At 40.7% G+C, this 16,862-nt stretch overlaps 1 protein-coding gene across 1 annotated transcript; it reads left to right on the top strand.

Moving 5' to 3' along the window:
• The first annotated feature begins 13,648 nt into the window (after positions 1-13,648).
• LOC126994270 (uncharacterized) lies at positions 13,649-15,366 on the top strand. The gene is made up of 4 exons (XM_050853553.1): positions 13,649-14,074; positions 14,459-14,634; positions 14,718-14,843; positions 15,285-15,366. The coding sequence occupies exons 1-4, from the start codon at positions 13,931-13,933 to the stop codon at positions 15,364-15,366; spliced, it is 528 nt and encodes a 175-aa protein (XP_050709510.1). The 5' UTR covers positions 13,649-13,930.
• The last annotated feature ends 1,496 nt before the right edge of the window (positions 15,367-16,862 follow it).

The following is a 16,862-nucleotide window of genomic DNA, read 5'->3' as shown; positions in this document are numbered from 1 at the left end:
AACTCCTGCGGCTTCTTTCTAACAGGCGAACCCAGCAGACTCATAGGGCTGGCGAAACTTTTTGCGGGGATAAACTCAGGCGAAGCAGGGCTCAAACTACTCCGGACTTGCGTAGGAGAAGCATCTTGGGTACAACTAGCCCATGCAGGCACTGGCTGTCCGTTTCCAGCCAAGCAGTCTTCAAGGGCCTTCACTCTGTCACTTACATCACAAACTGCCTGTTCAGTACGGTTCACCTTTCCCTGCACTTCTAATATTTCTTTGTGTGTCGTCTCTCGTACCACCTCCATCTCTTGTTGAAGATTTGTGTGTTCTTTCTCCACTTCTATCAGGCGTTGTCCCAAGTTCGTGGTCACATCAGTCATTTCTCTTCGCACTGATTCACTTCCATGTTGTACTGCTTTTAGCTGTAGCTGTAATCCTGTGAAGCGATCTTCTAGCTGTTCTTTGAGTTCTTGGAGTGTTCCTTCTTGTTGTTGCTGTGCTTTTTCTTGTTGTTCTTTAAGTTCTTGGAGTGTTCCTTCTTGTTGTTGCTGTGCTCTTTCTTGTTGTTCTTTGAGTTCTTGGAGTGTTCTTTCTTGTTGTTGATGTGCTCTTTCTTGTTGTTCTTTGAGTTCTTGGTGTGCTTTTTCTTGTTGTTCTTTGAGTTCCTGGAGTGCTCTTTCTTGTTGTTGCTGTGCTCTTTCTTGTTGCTCCCCCTGTAGTCTCAAAGCTTCCAAAAGTTCAGTCAACATGTTGTCCCTCTGGGCAGCTTGGGAACGAGTCTCCATGGCGAAAAAACAAATGGCTACACTCCTGACACCAGTGTTATGCCGGACGTATTACTTGGGTTCCGTGTCGCCGTCAGGAGACTCCGTGGGGGGGGGGAGATATGTAAACACTTTGCACAGCTTCTGTAGTTTAATATTCTTCCTTAGTAATACACTTCACTCTGACTCTTCACTTACCACTAGCTTACTATGACTGGGACTGGACTCCTCTCGCCCTCTTCTCCTATATACATCCAGAACAGTACAGTCTAGAATGTTACAGTATATTTTAGATCATACAAGAACATGTAGCAAAAGTATGTGCGAGTTGGCAACACTTCCCGCCTGGCGCCTGGCCGCGCCCCGCGGGGCGCGGACGAGGCTTTTATCCCCGCCCCCCTGCTCGCTCTTCCCGGAGCCTTCTAGAGCCCCATGGACGCCGGGGGAAGCTTCCAGCACAACAATACGCTACCCCAGTCATGAGATGTCCCTAGGAATTTCTTCAACTTTAGACATACCGACGCTACGCTAGTCTACAATTAATTTGTTTTCTGTGCTAATTAAAATACGCTACCGCAGTCATGAGATATCCCTAGGAATAGCTTCGGGAGAAAAGGAGGATTTTGGGGTGCTCAACTCAGTCCTTGCTCCCTATCTCGCTCATTCCAGTCTCAGAAATTCCGATTTTCTTTGGTGGGTCGGCTGGAGTAACGGACAAGTCAAGGAGACACTGGCCGTTCATACGACATACAATTTGCTATGTGGCGGGTAAACTTTGCCTCACGAGCGCTGGACGAGGCCCTCAGTCATGAATCGTGTGGCGAGATATTGTGATCGATTAAGGCTCGCCGAAATATTTTGACCGATTCGCGAGACTCGTTTAATGCCGCCTGCCAGGCGCACGACCCACCACAGCCCGCAGCCCGCGACCGACGCTAGTTGCTCTCTAGACTCTGTTAAGGTTGGGTGTTACTGACATTGCTCTGACTCTAGTGAGTGGACTTTCCTCATCAGACTTGTGATGCAGACCACCTCAGATCTCAACAACATGGAGAAGGACACCTTTGGGGCGTACGTATTTATATATTGTTATCCATTTCGATTCAGTTGGTAAATTAAACATAACTTTCAAGGTGGGTGCTGACCGCATGGCCGCGTGACGCCGTGGTGTGGCGTGGGTAGGTTAAGAATGGGCTGTGCTGTGTTGAGGGTTCACTCACCTGGTTAGTCACCCCAGTTCCTTAGAGTTAAGTTTTTTGAGGACAGAAAGGGCGGGTAAGGGGCAGCTCGGAACAAAAACTCGGTTGTCTGTATAGGGCCCCACAAGGTTTTATTTTTTTTTGGGGGGGGCCTCACTTCTTGCTACGGCCCTGCCCTTCACACACCTGCCATGACCCTCTGTACGCCCCACATACCTGTCACAACCCTCTTTACCCTCCCTTTAGTACAATCAGACCTAGGGTTGGTGCATTCGGGCAATGGTGCATTAAGAGTATGACCCTACTCAACTCTACATAGTCTGTCGTGTCTGAAATACTGTATTCTGCATATGGGTACAGAATGGCGGGCCCTATTAAATGTCAGCAGTGTACTAAGGGGCAAGAATTTTCCTCAAATTGGATAGCGTGTGATGTCTGTGAGAAATGGTCGCCTAAGAAGTGTCTGTTTCTTCATAGTGTACAGGATGGGGATCTAAAGAAGGTGGATTGGATGTGTAAACCATGTAGGAAGAAGGTGATGGACTGCTACAATGAGTCTGAGAGCATGAAGAGTGTGATTAGCAAGCTGACTGAGGGAAATCAGCAGTTAAAGCTTGAAAACCGTGCACTTACAGAAAAGTTGGAGGATGGTGGAGTAATGCCAGAGATTAGTGAGTGCATGTCAAGGTTAGTGGCCAATTCAGAGAGCTTACACCAGAAAATTCATGAAGTTAAAGATGAAATAGTCAGCACAGTTGTAAATGTAGTCACTGTTGAGGGTTCAGGTGCTGAAGCTGTGTTGGATAAAAAGAAAAATGTGCTGGTTGACACGAAAGAGGAGATTATTAACACTATAGTTAATTTGCACTTTGATAAAGGCCAGAAAAGTGATACATATGCTGCTGCAGAAAAGAAAAAGAATGTGCTAATTGTAAAGTCACTTGATTCACATAATAATGCTGTCAGTAGAAAAAATGAGCTGGTTAAAGTCCTGAAAGATGTACCAGTGGTCAGCACGAAGTTTACTGGATGAGGTAATGTTGTGATGGACTTTGCAAACGAGCAAGAGGGGAAAAGGGCAGCTAATAAGATAAGTAGTGTATTGAGGAATGTCGAAACTAGGATGACTAAGAAGTTTGCTCCCAAGATAATGATTTGTAATGTGTCCATGGAAGAGTGTCAAGATGATGAGGATGAATATTTAATTGCTAAGAACAGCTATCTTCAGTCAGCTGAAGGTGTCCATGACAAGATTTAATTGATTTTCACTAAACCTGCACATGGTAATACTAGTCATTTTATTCTAAGGTGCACCCCAGAAATAAGAGAGCTCATTCACAGACATGGTGATGTGTGCTTGCAGTGGGCCAGGTATAATGTTAGGGATAGGTATCATGTATTTAATTGCTATTGTTGTCAAAGGTATGGACATACTGAGCATAACTGTAATTTTAAGAAAAATGGTGATGCTGTTGTGTGTGCCAAGTGTGCTGGTAATCATTTGACTAGGGAGTGTTCCAGTAATTCGTATAAGTGTATTAATTGTGTGCGACTATCAAGGCCAGAAACAAATCATAAGGTTAACACAGGCAATGTAAAACTTTAGAAATTGGGCTAAACAATCTGAGGGATATGACTGATCATGGATACTAGGAAAAATGGTAATATTCAATGTGGGTTTGTTAATATTCAGTCAGTAGGGAATAAGACTGTTGAACTACGAGAATTAATCCCTGAAAAGTCATATGATGTTTTGGGTATTGCGGAAACATGGTTAAATGAATCAGACAAATCTAAAATTGTGGAAATGACACTACTCACACATTCATGCACACTTCAAGAGGTATTAGAAGGGGAGGTGGAGTAGGAATATTTATTAATACTAATGAATTTTCTCAACTAAGAAATTTGCCTTCACCATATATTACAACTTTTGAACAGAGCTGTAACTTTCATGGCCAACACCTCTCAGAGGCTAACATTTGTTATCATTTATCTACCACCAAATACAAATTGTCAGCTGTTTTTTGAGGAATTTACTGAATATCTGGAGGGCTTTGATCATTCACATGGTATAATGTTTATTTCTGGGGATTTTAATATTTGGATGGATGATGTACATAATCAGTGTAGGAGTGATTTTATTGCTGTTAGAATCTTTATATTGTATTAATAAAGTAAACGATGTAACCTCTCGCTCTGGCCACATGCTTGACCTTGTGCTTTGTGATCCCATGGGTGTTAGCGTCAATCAGTTAGATATTGAGCCAGATTTTACTATATCTCCTTATCATAAGTTAATTACATATACTGTGGATGTGAGTAGAGACTTGGAAACGAAGAAAACTATCACTTTTAGACTTAGGAGTAGCTATGACCCTAAAGCATTACTTGATAATGTACTTAACAAATTAACAACTGAACTTCAGAAAAGTTGTCCCCATGAGCACAGCAACAATGTGACAATGGATGGTTGTCTAGTTTGTCTGGTTCACCTTTATAATATTTTACTACAGACTGAATATAACATGTGTCCAGTAGTCACTAAAGACATTACAGTGAGGGAAAACACACCCTGGTTTAATACCGAGATTAAGAATGCCATCAAAACTAGAAAACTTAAGGAAAAGAGGTGGCGTAGTTTGCGTACGGAAGATTCCCGCAGTGGTTATGTTAGTGCTTGGAATACTGTGAATAGATTAATTAGACAAAGAAAGTCTACTTATTATAGAGAGAAGATTATTGAAGCTGGTTCAGACATTAAACGGCTGTATTCAATCTTAAACACGCTAATGGGTAATTGGAGCAACACTAGAAGGCTTCCAGATGGCTATACTGATGCTGATCTAGCTAATAGATTTATAAACTTATTCGATGAAAAGATTAAAAAAATTGTTGGTAACTTTCAGGGAGGCTTGGTGATGAAATCGAATTATTTGCCTGATATCCCCTATGTTGGCTTGTCATCTTTTCATGATATTAGTATTGAGAAGTTACGTGACTTAATGAAACCTATTAAGGTAACGTACTGTGTGAACGATCCGATGCCCCTATCTGATATAGCGAGTGAGGGAGGCTTCTATGAGCTCTTAAAATTTATTTTATGCATTATATATTCAAGTATCCAGCAGTGTGTTTTTCCTCCGAAAGAAAAGCTGGGAAGTGTCAGACCCGCCTTGAAAAGTAAACTTGATCATATACTTGATATCTATATCATATACTTGATATCTATATCATATACTTGATATCTATATCATATATTTGATATAGACCTGTCTCTAACCTTTCATTTATGTCTAAGATAGTGGAGAATGTAATTTTAGTTCAATTTTTGGGATATTTATCAACTATCCATGCCTTACCTGATAAGCAGTCTGCCTATAGGAAGTTATATTCTACATAATCTGCTCTGTGTAGTGTAACAAATGATGTTCTTGCATGGTTGGATCAGGGAAAGTTTGGTGTACTAATATTACTAATATTACTTTCCATGCAAAATACTTCTTTGTCTTGGCTCTAGTGGCTCTCGCATTCATTCATGGTGGCCTTTTATTTCTGTCTTGTCCTGCTTTTGCCACTGCTATACATTTTTCATAGAATTTATGCATTTTATTTTTATATTTCTCTTACATTTCATCCAATAACCCTCCATCAAGCTCCTGTCTCCAGTCTGTTTCATTTATCAAATTTGTATTTTTTCACAATCTCCCTTTTTGAAAAATATTATTATTATTATTATTATTATTATTATTATTATTATTATTATTATATGAATCAATGAAGGTGACCTGCCGGAAAGCACAAATGCTATAAGCCAAAAGGCCCAGCGGGCGACACTTCACCGATATCGGAAAATACAGAATGAAGGAGAAAGCAAAGAAAAGGAAGATGGAGAAAAATCTAGTAGGTAGCGAGCTAAGAGAGAAGAAAGCCATTCACATGTTCTTTAAATGTTTCACAATTACTAGAATTAATGATCACATTAGTAAGTGTATCCCACAATTTGACGGTCGCTGGGATGAAACACCAGGAAAATTGTGATGTATTACATCGGGCAGGCAAGCGACGATGTAATGGTTGGTCGATATTAAACATAATTTAGAAAAAAAATAAGATAATTATCCCACCAGGCGACAATGCCGAAGATTAATCTCAAGATTCAGAAGAAGAAATTTAATCTGGTTGAACACTATCTAACAGCTTTAAGTGAGACAGCTGCAGAAATCCAAACGGAAATATAGTTTGGAAAACCAATGGGCTCATCGGTTGTCCCTTTTTCTCATCACTGTAGCAAATATAGTTGCAATTTAATACAACATGGTCACTTTTACCCAATAGACTTTCCACTTTTTAAATTGCTCACATTTTCCTCTGAAGTGATTATTAAATCAAGGGTGGAGCTCTGACTTCCTTCTAAATATGTAAGGGATATGCACATATTGAATAAGGAAACAGCCTCCAAGACATTCCAGAAATTTAAATGGAGTACTCATATCACTGCCTCTAACATTATCATATCCAGCCAATTTATAGCTACCTGAAAAATTATACCAGCTGTTACAAGGATATAATTATTATTTAGTTCACTGGCAACCTTTACTAGTTTCAGCATCTGTTCATCGTTTGGTTTTCTACTGCTTGTGCTTCTACATATTGTATGTTATATTTATTGTATTATATTATTGTATATATGTATGTATATATATATCTGAAAGTGTTTTTATTAACACGTATAGTTTCAGAAAAGACATACCCTACCACATGTCATTATTTTCTCAGTGTATGCCAAGTTGACATGCAACTTTACTTGACTGGTTGCAGTGAAGCATAATACTGATAATTAAAATTCATCATCAGGTCCAACTGTACTACTGAGGAGTATGAGTTGGCCTGCAGACAGAGGTTTGCTGAGGACAACATCATGTATGAGCGACTCATCATCTACTTGAGGACCAGAAGGCATGCCTTTGGACTTAAGGGTGTTGAGCAGCGGAAAGTATTGCGATGGGCACGCCCCTTCCAGTGGGATGAACAGGGTAAGTGATTGTTTTTGATTGATTATCTGTTTGAAAGTCTGTTTGATGCTATCTGCAATAAACAGAGGCCAAGATTTGAAATTAATTAAAGTGGTTATGTGTTGAAGAATGTACACTTTTGCGGCAGTTTGTGTTCATGATTTTCTCTCATGAGCTTAATGATGATTTATTTTGATAATGTGATTAGTAGAGGAAAGGGAGAAGGGATTGATTTCATGGCCATGGCTGTAGTATAAGATATGCTATGGTATACTGATTAGAAATAAAGATATCCCACTTTTCATCCTTATGTACATAAGGACGTAGGAGTCTGCCAGAGGCCGGTAGGCCTATACAAGGCAGTTCCTTTGAGCCTAAGCTCCCGTGTATCTAACCCCACCTAGTATCGCTGTCCATTAATTTATCTAATATATTTTTGAATGTGACAATTGTATTATTTCTGCATCCTGTCCTATCGCTCCTGTACACCCTCTGGACCCACCGAAGAGGCGATGCTTCTGGCATTTTGCTTCAGCTCGGTGGGACAACCTGAGGATGTACTTTTCCATTCCCGTGGAATGATTATTGCTTCCAGGATAGAGACCCCTCTGTGTGTGCTCAGCGCATCACAGAGGTGATTGTCTCTAGAATGGAGGCATACATTCCTCGTTCTTTCTCTACTCCTTACGCTAAAAAGCCTTGGTTTAATCACGCTTGTTCTCGTGCTGTCAATGATAGAGAGGTAGCTCACAAAAGGTACCAGAGCCTTCAAACTAATGCTAATTATGAACTTTACATTTCTGCCCGAAATCGTGCCAAATCTATTCTCCGACTAACCAAAAATTCTTTCATTAATAGAAAATGTCAAAACCTTGCTTTCTCTAACTCTTCCCGTGACTTCTGGCATCTAGCCAAAAACATCTCCTCCAACTTCACTTATTCATCTTTCCCTCCACTCCTGAGTCCTGACGGCAACACTGCCGTCTCATCTATCTCTAAGGCTGAACTCTTCTCTCAAACTTTTTCTAAAAACTCCCCTCTGGACGATTCTGGGTATATTCCTCCTACTCATCTCTCTCTAACTCCACTATGCGTGTTATAAAAATTATTAAGAAGGCTGTTTTCTATGCCCCCTCTGGCCTCAATCCTCAGAAGGCTTATGGACCTGATGGAGTGCCTCCTATTGTCCTTAAAAACTGTGCCTCCGTGCTGTCACCCTGCCTGGTCAAACTCTTTCGCCTCTCCCTGTCAACATCTACCTTTCCTTCTTGCTGGAAGTATGCCTTCATACAGCCTGTACCTAAGAAGGGTGAACGCTCCAATCCCTCAAACTACCGTCCTATTGCTTTACTTTCTTGTCTATCTAAAGCTTTTCAATCAATCCTTAACCGGAAGATTCAAAAGCACCTTTCCACTTCTGACCTTCTATCTGATCGCCAGTATGGGTTCCGCAAGGGGCGTTTTACTGGTGATCTCCTAGCCTTCTTAACTGACTCTTGGTCATCCTCTCTTACCCGTTTCGGTGAAACTTTTGCTATTGCGCTGGACATATCAAAAGCTTTTGGTAGGGTCTGGCACAAATCTTTGCTTTCTAAACTACCCTCCTACGGTTTCTATCCTTCTCTCTGTACCTTTATCTCCAGTTTCTTTTCTGACCGTTCTATTTCTGCCGTGGTAGACGGTCACTGTTCTTCCCCTAAATCTATTAACAGTGGTGTCCCACAGGGTTCTGTCCTATCTCCCACTCTTTTTCTGTTGTTCATTGATGATCTTGTTTCCAAAACGAACTGTCCTATCCATTCCTACGCCGATGATTCCACTCTGCATTATTCAACTTCTTTTAATAGAAGACCCACCCTTCAGGAACTTAACGACTCAAGGCTGGAGGCTGCAGAACGCTTAGTCTCAGACCTTACTATTATTTCCGATTGGGGCAAGAGGAACCTGGTGTCCTTCAACGCCTCAAAAACACCGTTTCTCCACCTATCCACTCGACACAATCTTCCAAACAACTATCCCCTATTCTTTGACAACACCCAGCTATCAACTTCCTCAACACTAAACATCCTCGGTCTATCCTTAACTCAAAATCTTAACTGGAAACTTCATATCTCATCTCTTACTAAATCAGCTTCCTCGAGGCTGGGCGTTCTGTACCGTCTCCGCCAGGTCTTCTCCCCTGCACAGTTGCTGTCCATATACAGGGGCCTTGTCCGCCCTCGTATGGAGTATGCATCTCATGTGTGGGGGGGCTCCACTCACACAGCTCTTCTGGACAGAGTGGAGGCTAAGGCTCTTCGTCTCATCAGCTCTCCTCCTCATACTGATAGTCTTCTGCCTCTTAAATTCCGCCGCAATGTTGCCTCTCTTTCTATCTTCTATCGATATTTCCACGCTGACTGCTCTTCTGAACTTGCTAACTGCATGCCTCCCCCCCTCCCGCGGCCCCGCTGCACTCGACTTTCTATTCATGCTCATCCCTATACTGTCCAAACCCCTTATGCAAGAGTTAACCAGCATCTTCACTCTTTCATCCCTGACGCTGGTAAACTCTGGAACAATCTTCCTTCATCTGTATTTCCTCCTGCCTACGACTTGAACTCTTTCAAGAGGAGGGTATCAGGACACCTCTCCTCCCGAAATTAACCTCTGATTTTGGACACTCCTTTAACCTCTGTTCGGGAGCAGTGAGTAGCGGGCCTTTTTTTCTTTTTTTTTTTTCTTTGCGCCCTTGAGCTGTCTCCTTAGCTGTAAAAAAAAAAAAAAAAAAAATGGCACTCACCACATGACTGCTAAGCCTATTCCACTCATCCACCACTCTGTTAGTAAACCAATTTTTGCCTATATCCCTGTTGAATCTGTACTTATCCAGTTTCAACCCATTACTTCGTGTCCTGCCCGTTTCTCTTACCAAAAAAACCTTATGAATATCCCCTTTATTAAAGCCCTTCATCCATTTATAAACCTCGATCATGTCTCCACGCACCCTTCGCCTTTCCAGAGAATGCAAGTTTAAATGTTTGAGTCTTTCCTCGTAGGAGAGTTTCTCAACCCCTGAATCATCTTAGTCATCCTCCTCTGCACCGATTCTAACATTTTGATATCCATTCTGTAGTAAGGTAGGAAAGAGATGGGTTGCTGCTTTATTGCCAGTGTCCCTACCCACTGCTTATTAGTGCTAAGGACCAGCTCATTGTCAGAGGTTGTGTCCCAACCAACTGAAGGAGTTAAATTTAATACAACTTTGAGTGACAGGCTCTCTCTAGCACAGGTGCAGGGTTCATGGAAGCAAAGATGAGTGTCAAAGCAAGTTGCAGCTGTGGTTTAAAATCTGTTGTCATTGTCGTGGAGTGGCCTTGTATGGAAGCTTCTCTTGCATTTCTCATACTGTGATTATTATGCATTTATAAACATATCAGAAGCTGTACAGAGTGGACCATGATGGGAAGCCTCGGCAGCTCGTGGTGAGGTCTTTTGAGGAGGTTGCTGCTGTGATCACAGCAGTCCCACTGCAGGGCATAGCGGCTGGGTTACCACTTGTCAGAATGTCTCCCCAGTTTACTATTGGCGAAACATGACCCAGGACATGAAACATTATGTATGTAAATATTGTTTATGTATTGCATGAAATACCTGATCACAAGTAGTGCATCTTTACAGAAAGTTGATACAATTAAAATGATTGTTAGCTAATTCAATACTCTCCAGAATTGTTTTGCTGAATCCTCAAGCAATTTTCTCACAGTTTTCACATTTGTTTTCTAGATTGAAACATGTAGTAAGTGCCAGCACTACACGCCAATGAAGACAAAGGCCCCAGAGATGCGTCCCATAAAGGTGAAGGAGCCGTTGGAACTTATAGGAGTCGACTTGGTCGGTGAGGATCAGATATGTGAAAAGTGTTACCGGGTGGTTTGGCTTGGGGTTTCTTTTAAAAATGGTACAAGTATTAGGTAAGCAACAGGTACAAGTATTAGGTAGGCAAAAAAGTTAAGAAATCAAATGTACATATATTCCAACACACACACAGACACATAATTCCTAACTCTTCGAATTTGTCTTCTCGCAAATTTATAATAGCACAAAGGAAAACTGTTAGTTCTTTTAACATTCATAAGGTTTTGTTGGTAAGAGAACTGGGTAGGACACGAAGTAATGGGTTTAAACTTGATAAATTCAGATTTAACAAGGACATAGGCAAAAATTCGTTTACTAACAGCAGTCATGTGGTGAGTGCCAATACAATTGTCACATTCAAAAATAGATTAGATAAATTCATGGACAGCGATACTAGGTGGGGTTAGATACACGGGAGCTTAGGCTAAAAGGAACTGCCTTGTATAGGCCTACCGGCCTCCTGCAGATTCCAACGTTCTTATGTTCTTATTAGGCTCATATTTCTCATACACAAGGATACAACAAATGAGTGATTCAAAGTTAGATTTTGAAGCTGAAATCGCACTATCTCTGCTCAAGCTTAAATTTACATGATCTTTTCAAAAACTTATCCCTTGCATAATTGTAGAACTCCCTTGCACACACATATATGCATGCATATCTATATACATGCTTTTGTCCAAGTATAGTTACTGTTGTAGGTCACGAGACAGGTCAGATACCATTTTGATGTCTTGTGAGCCTTTTCTGGGTTGTGCTTTTGGAAAGCCTGGTTTTGGTTGCAACTCTCATCTATATCTCTATATATAGGCTGTTCTTCTCCGCCTGATGCTAAACTCCTATAACATTCCAAGTGGAGCCTTCACATTGTATGAAACCTCTTTGAGTTTTCTTACAAAGTCTCACCAATTTAATCAATCTCTCAGGAACCATCTGCCTTTTTTTTCAACTCTGTCAAATGCCTTTCTTAAAACTTTGTACATAATTTATGTGAGCTACCTCAAATGCCAGCCGTCTTACTCTTTTGGGTTTACTTTATGATAATTGTAAATATGAAAAGAACAATGCTTTATAATGCATGGTAGTTAGCTCTCATTGTTGTTCATGGAACACAATAATTCTCTCTCTCTCTCTCTCTCTCTCTCTCTCTCTCTCTCTCTCTCTCTCTCTCTCTCTCTCTCTCTCTCTCTCTCTCTCTCTCTCTCTCTCCTGGGTTATAATGCACTTTCTCTTTGCCTGTATAATTTGATCTAGCATGGGTGATTTATCTAGCTTTACCTAGTGTCTGCACAAGCTGATGTAATTGGTTATGTTGGGTTTTGATGGCTTTGCATGATGTATTTTTTGCTTTCTGCTTTATTAAACTATCCAGTCCAATGGCTGTTAGTGATGAAGGCTACAGGTACATTTGCACGTTTGTCGACTTCTACACAAAGTTTGTCGACTTTTTCCCACTTAGAGATCAGACAGCTTATGGGGTGTCCAGGTGCATACGCTCCTTTATCCACAGGTAAATTTTTATCATTAGTTTCCACACTTGGATGAAATATTTACTGCCATGTCATCACTACTTTTGAATGTAATTTCAAATAGTCAGTTTGGATGCTAAACAATCCATCTTAAAAAAGGTATCCTGATGTCAAGATTAATTTAGTTTTCATTGTTTTCCTTTGAAGTTTACCTCATCATCACCGTGACTGATTTTTTGCCTTCAAAAAATATGCAAACATTCAACAATCTGATGTAATAAACAAAACATATTCATCATTGGTAGAATCATTAAAAAAAAAATCTGTCATACAATCCATCCACGATATTTTCCCTATTTTGAAAATTAGTGAAACGGAATGAGTCCAAGCTGTGAGTTTGCTACTGGTAATCATTATTTATTTAATCATGTATTACCACAATTGTTTTGAGGTTGCAGCATGTTTTGTCATCAATGCATGTAAAAGTCCGTGCAGTCGTACCACTCCATATATTTATCTCTGTTTGTTGCTTCTCACAACTGTTTTATTTCATCAATTGTATTTCAATTAAAAGCTCACTTTAGTTCTTGTATAAAAATTATTTGCCTTGCCATATTGTTTGAACTAATTATGAAATTTAATCATAACCATCAATTGATTATGTTTAGGCATAATATAAGAATGTGATACAAAAGATGCAGATTTTTTTTCATGTGTAATGACATCTGCTTTCCTTAGGTGGGGCAAGCCTGCAAGGATCCTGACTGATCACGGACGTGAGTTTTGTTCCTCGGTAAGTCTTTATGTTACTGTTATTTATGTTGTAATTCATGGAATGGTCATCAGGATGTAATGTTATATTCAGGTATGCCTGAGAGGTGCATTATTACCAATACAGTTGTCAGAGGAGGACATTTACATCATCTAATGCTTCGTTAGCTCTAAGATGCTGAACAAACCTCAGGTATTATTAACACTGCAAACAAATGATACTATTATAACACCTGTTGTATTACTGCTGCTACTTTGACTTCTTCATTCCCCACAGATCAACGACGAACTCTGCAAGTTCTACGGGATCCGGAGGAGTATCACGTCTGCCTACCATCCGCAGACTAATGGACTGGCAGAGATAATTAACCAGACTCTGGAGACCAGGCTTTCCAAGCTCTGCAACGCGACCAAGACCGACTGGTCAAACTTCCTGGATGAAATCGCCTATAGCATCCGCACCCAAAAGCAGCGGACCACCGGGTTCACACCTTTCCGGTTGATGTTTGCTCGTGAGCACCGGCCACTTCACCAGGTAACCACCAGTGTTTGATTTAATATAAGAAATCAACTCCTATTGGTTCCATTAAAATATGAAGCCATCACTTTCAATCACAAACCAAAAAAATATGAAGAGTTGTTCTTGTGCCTAATGACCGTAATTTCAGTTCAATTGAAATAAATATTTTTAGGAAGAAATTACATTTGCTCCTGAGGCTTCTGCACAACCAGAGGGAAGGAGTACCACACCAGAAGTAAGTAGAAAGTAGATTCATATGTAATGTGCAAATTCTGGAAGAAAAGTGTATATCTCACAAGAATTGAAAAACATGTCTAGTACCTCTCAAGTAATCTTCTTTTGCAGTTTCTTTTTGTTACAGTTCTTTGAAGAACTTGTTGAACTGCCCTCTTCCGAGGACATTGCGGAGTGTGTCAAAGAGCAGGACCAGAGGCGTGAAGAACTGCACTCCAAGGTCTGGCTGAGGACGTCATGTGTTATATTTCCTGATGCTAATGTTCTTAAGTCTGGCAGTAGTACCGAAGAAAAATACCATAACTTTTACATTGATGCTATAATTTATGTTTCAGCATAGTACATTCATTGCCAGATTGACTCTCTGCTTTAGCCCGACTTTATTCGGTCTCCAAACTATTTCAATGTAATGACTGCAGATATATGGCCAGATTAAACACTCGACGTTTATTCCAATTCAAGTCCTGCTACATAGGATCATTCTTTCATCCATATTGTACCATACATTACAAGCATCTTTTGCACAAGGAAATGTATATTTCAGTACAATTAATCCGGTCATCATAGTGCTATCAATGCTTATGCTTTTACTTTTATTATGCAGCGGGAACAGAGAGTTGAAGCAGCCCAAGAAAAGCAGAAGGCTGAGTACAGGAACAGGAAAGCAAGAGGAGTGAAGACCTTCAGCTTCTCTGTAGGGATGAAGGTTCTTAAAAGAAACCTTCGCAATGAGACTCGGAAGGGTGGGATAATGGAGCAGAAGTGGACTGGTCCAAACAAGTGAGTACTGATGTTAAAGGAATTGTATTTTTGTGTGCTCCATTTTGTCATTTAGGTTTCTGTAACCTACTGACACTCAACAGAGTCCTTGACATCGACTCCTCAAACCGTGTGGCACTTGAGGCTGTGAGCAATGGGAAGAAGCTCAAGAGCCGTACTCCATACAACAACCTGAGGCCATTCCTCCAGAGCCAGTTGCACTGTGACAGGTGTGTACAGCTATTACCAGTTGTGCGGTTGTGATGTGGTGTTCCTTTCTTATATTTAACTATATGCTCATACTTCATGTGCTTATTATGCTTTACTTTGATAAGTAAGTAATTTTCATTGCATATGGTTTGAGCTGTCAACTTGTTGCAATTTATGGCTGTGTTTGCATGTAATGTTAAGCATTTTTGTAACAAGTGTAGAAAAATCTTGAACATGTAATGATAGCAGGTAATTATCATAGTTTTGTGTTTCACTAACCTGCATATAGCTTGTACTGAGGTGTAATTACAGTAATCACTCATAGGTGAGTATTTTTTTCCCAGCTCATCAATATATAATTGAAAATCATTCATATCTTACTCTCTTGTCAGGAGGGTTCAGGGTAGAAGAGGAAGGTAGGCTTTATCTTTAAATTAGTTTTTTCATGAACCATCTTTCAGACACTTATTGGACCACAGAGATGGACTGCAGCCCTCCAGCATTCAGGGACCTGTGCAGCCATCACCTGACACCTCACAGTAAGGAGTCACTTACATAACTATATTATTTTTTTTTTCTGACTCAGAAATTTGTTGTGCGAAGTTTCTGAGCTTGAATGAAACTAAGGGAAACAAACAAGCAAACCAGTGAGGGTGATATAGTTTAAACTTTTTGACATACTTGATACTAGGAATTGTTTCCCGGAATCCCGGACAATTTTCAAGGTTTAATAATCCTTGGATATTTTTGCACATCCATCCCAGGAAATCCTGCAATGAAATTAAGTACAAAAATAGGGGCAAATTTGACTGCAGGATGGTTGTGGACTTATGGTTCTATTTATATTCATATACAGGGTGTCCTGTGAGGAATGTTTTGTATGTGTGTGTGTGAAGGAAGGATTTACTGTTTAGGTATTCTCTTGAGTATTATAAAGCAGCCATGGCACTCCCGTTACCCGTAACAGAGCTCGTATAATGAACACCATGTTTGCATATTCCACGTTGCTGTATGTATACGGCATTGAAATGAGCGTAACAACTTAACAAAATTACAAAAAAAAGTAGCACACTTTCCCTCCTCGCGTGAGTGGCCGACCAGTGATGGTTGACAGTAAACTGTCTGTTTGTCTGTCTGTCTGCCTGCCCACACAACTGAACAGTGTTGTCATAGTTCCCAATGTTTTAGCTACTGATTATTTTTACTACATTTCCTGTCATTAAGTTATCTTTTCATTGCACTGAGTATAAATGGAAACACCATCATCATCTTTCATCGACGCCTGCTCCTGGGAGCTCCCACAAAAGGATGGCCATGGCAGAAGAGCTTCCAACTTTCTCTATCCCGACCCTATCCTTGCCTGCTCAAAGTTCCCCACTGATTTTTCACCCCTCTCCCTCACATACTCTTGCATCCTATCTCTCCATTTCACTGGAGGTCGTCCTCTAGCATTCCCTCCCTCTATCTCACTCACATACACCCTTCTGGTCATCTTACTCTACTCCATTCGCTCCATGTGGCCAAACCACTTTAAAGTCTGTCATTTCATTTGTTCCACCACTCCACACTTCTTCCCTTCTCCCCCGTGACACATTCCAAAACGCTCATACACACTTTCGTATCTCATTCCATCCATTCTACTCACACCACAAGCACTCCTCAAATAACTCATTTCCACTGCCTGCACTCTAGACCTCTGACTTTCATTCCAGGCCCACGTTTCACTTGCATATGTGAGGGTTGGCACTATTATTGTATTTCTCAAATCCCTCTTTACCTCCATGCTCACACTTCTGCCATTCGTGATTCGTCCCAAAGACCCTACCACCCTTCTTCCTTGCAATGCCCTTTCTCTTATCTCTCCCTCCATACCACCATGCTTACACATAACTGATCCAAGGTACTTAAACTCGTTGACCTTCTCCATTTCTTCACCATTCAAAATTATTTTGCATTCCTTTTCACATTCAATTCCCATTCTATATGGGGATACAAAATCGACAACCTCACTTCTACTTCGCTCACAAACCATCACTTTA

Source organism: Eriocheir sinensis, unplaced genomic scaffold (genome assembly GCF_024679095.1).
Source record: "Eriocheir sinensis breed Jianghai 21 unplaced genomic scaffold, ASM2467909v1 Scaffold764, whole genome shotgun sequence".
In the NCBI taxonomy this organism is placed as follows: domain Eukaryota; kingdom Metazoa; phylum Arthropoda; class Malacostraca; order Decapoda; family Varunidae; genus Eriocheir; species Eriocheir sinensis.
This window is presented reverse-complemented; position numbering and strand designations above follow the sequence as displayed.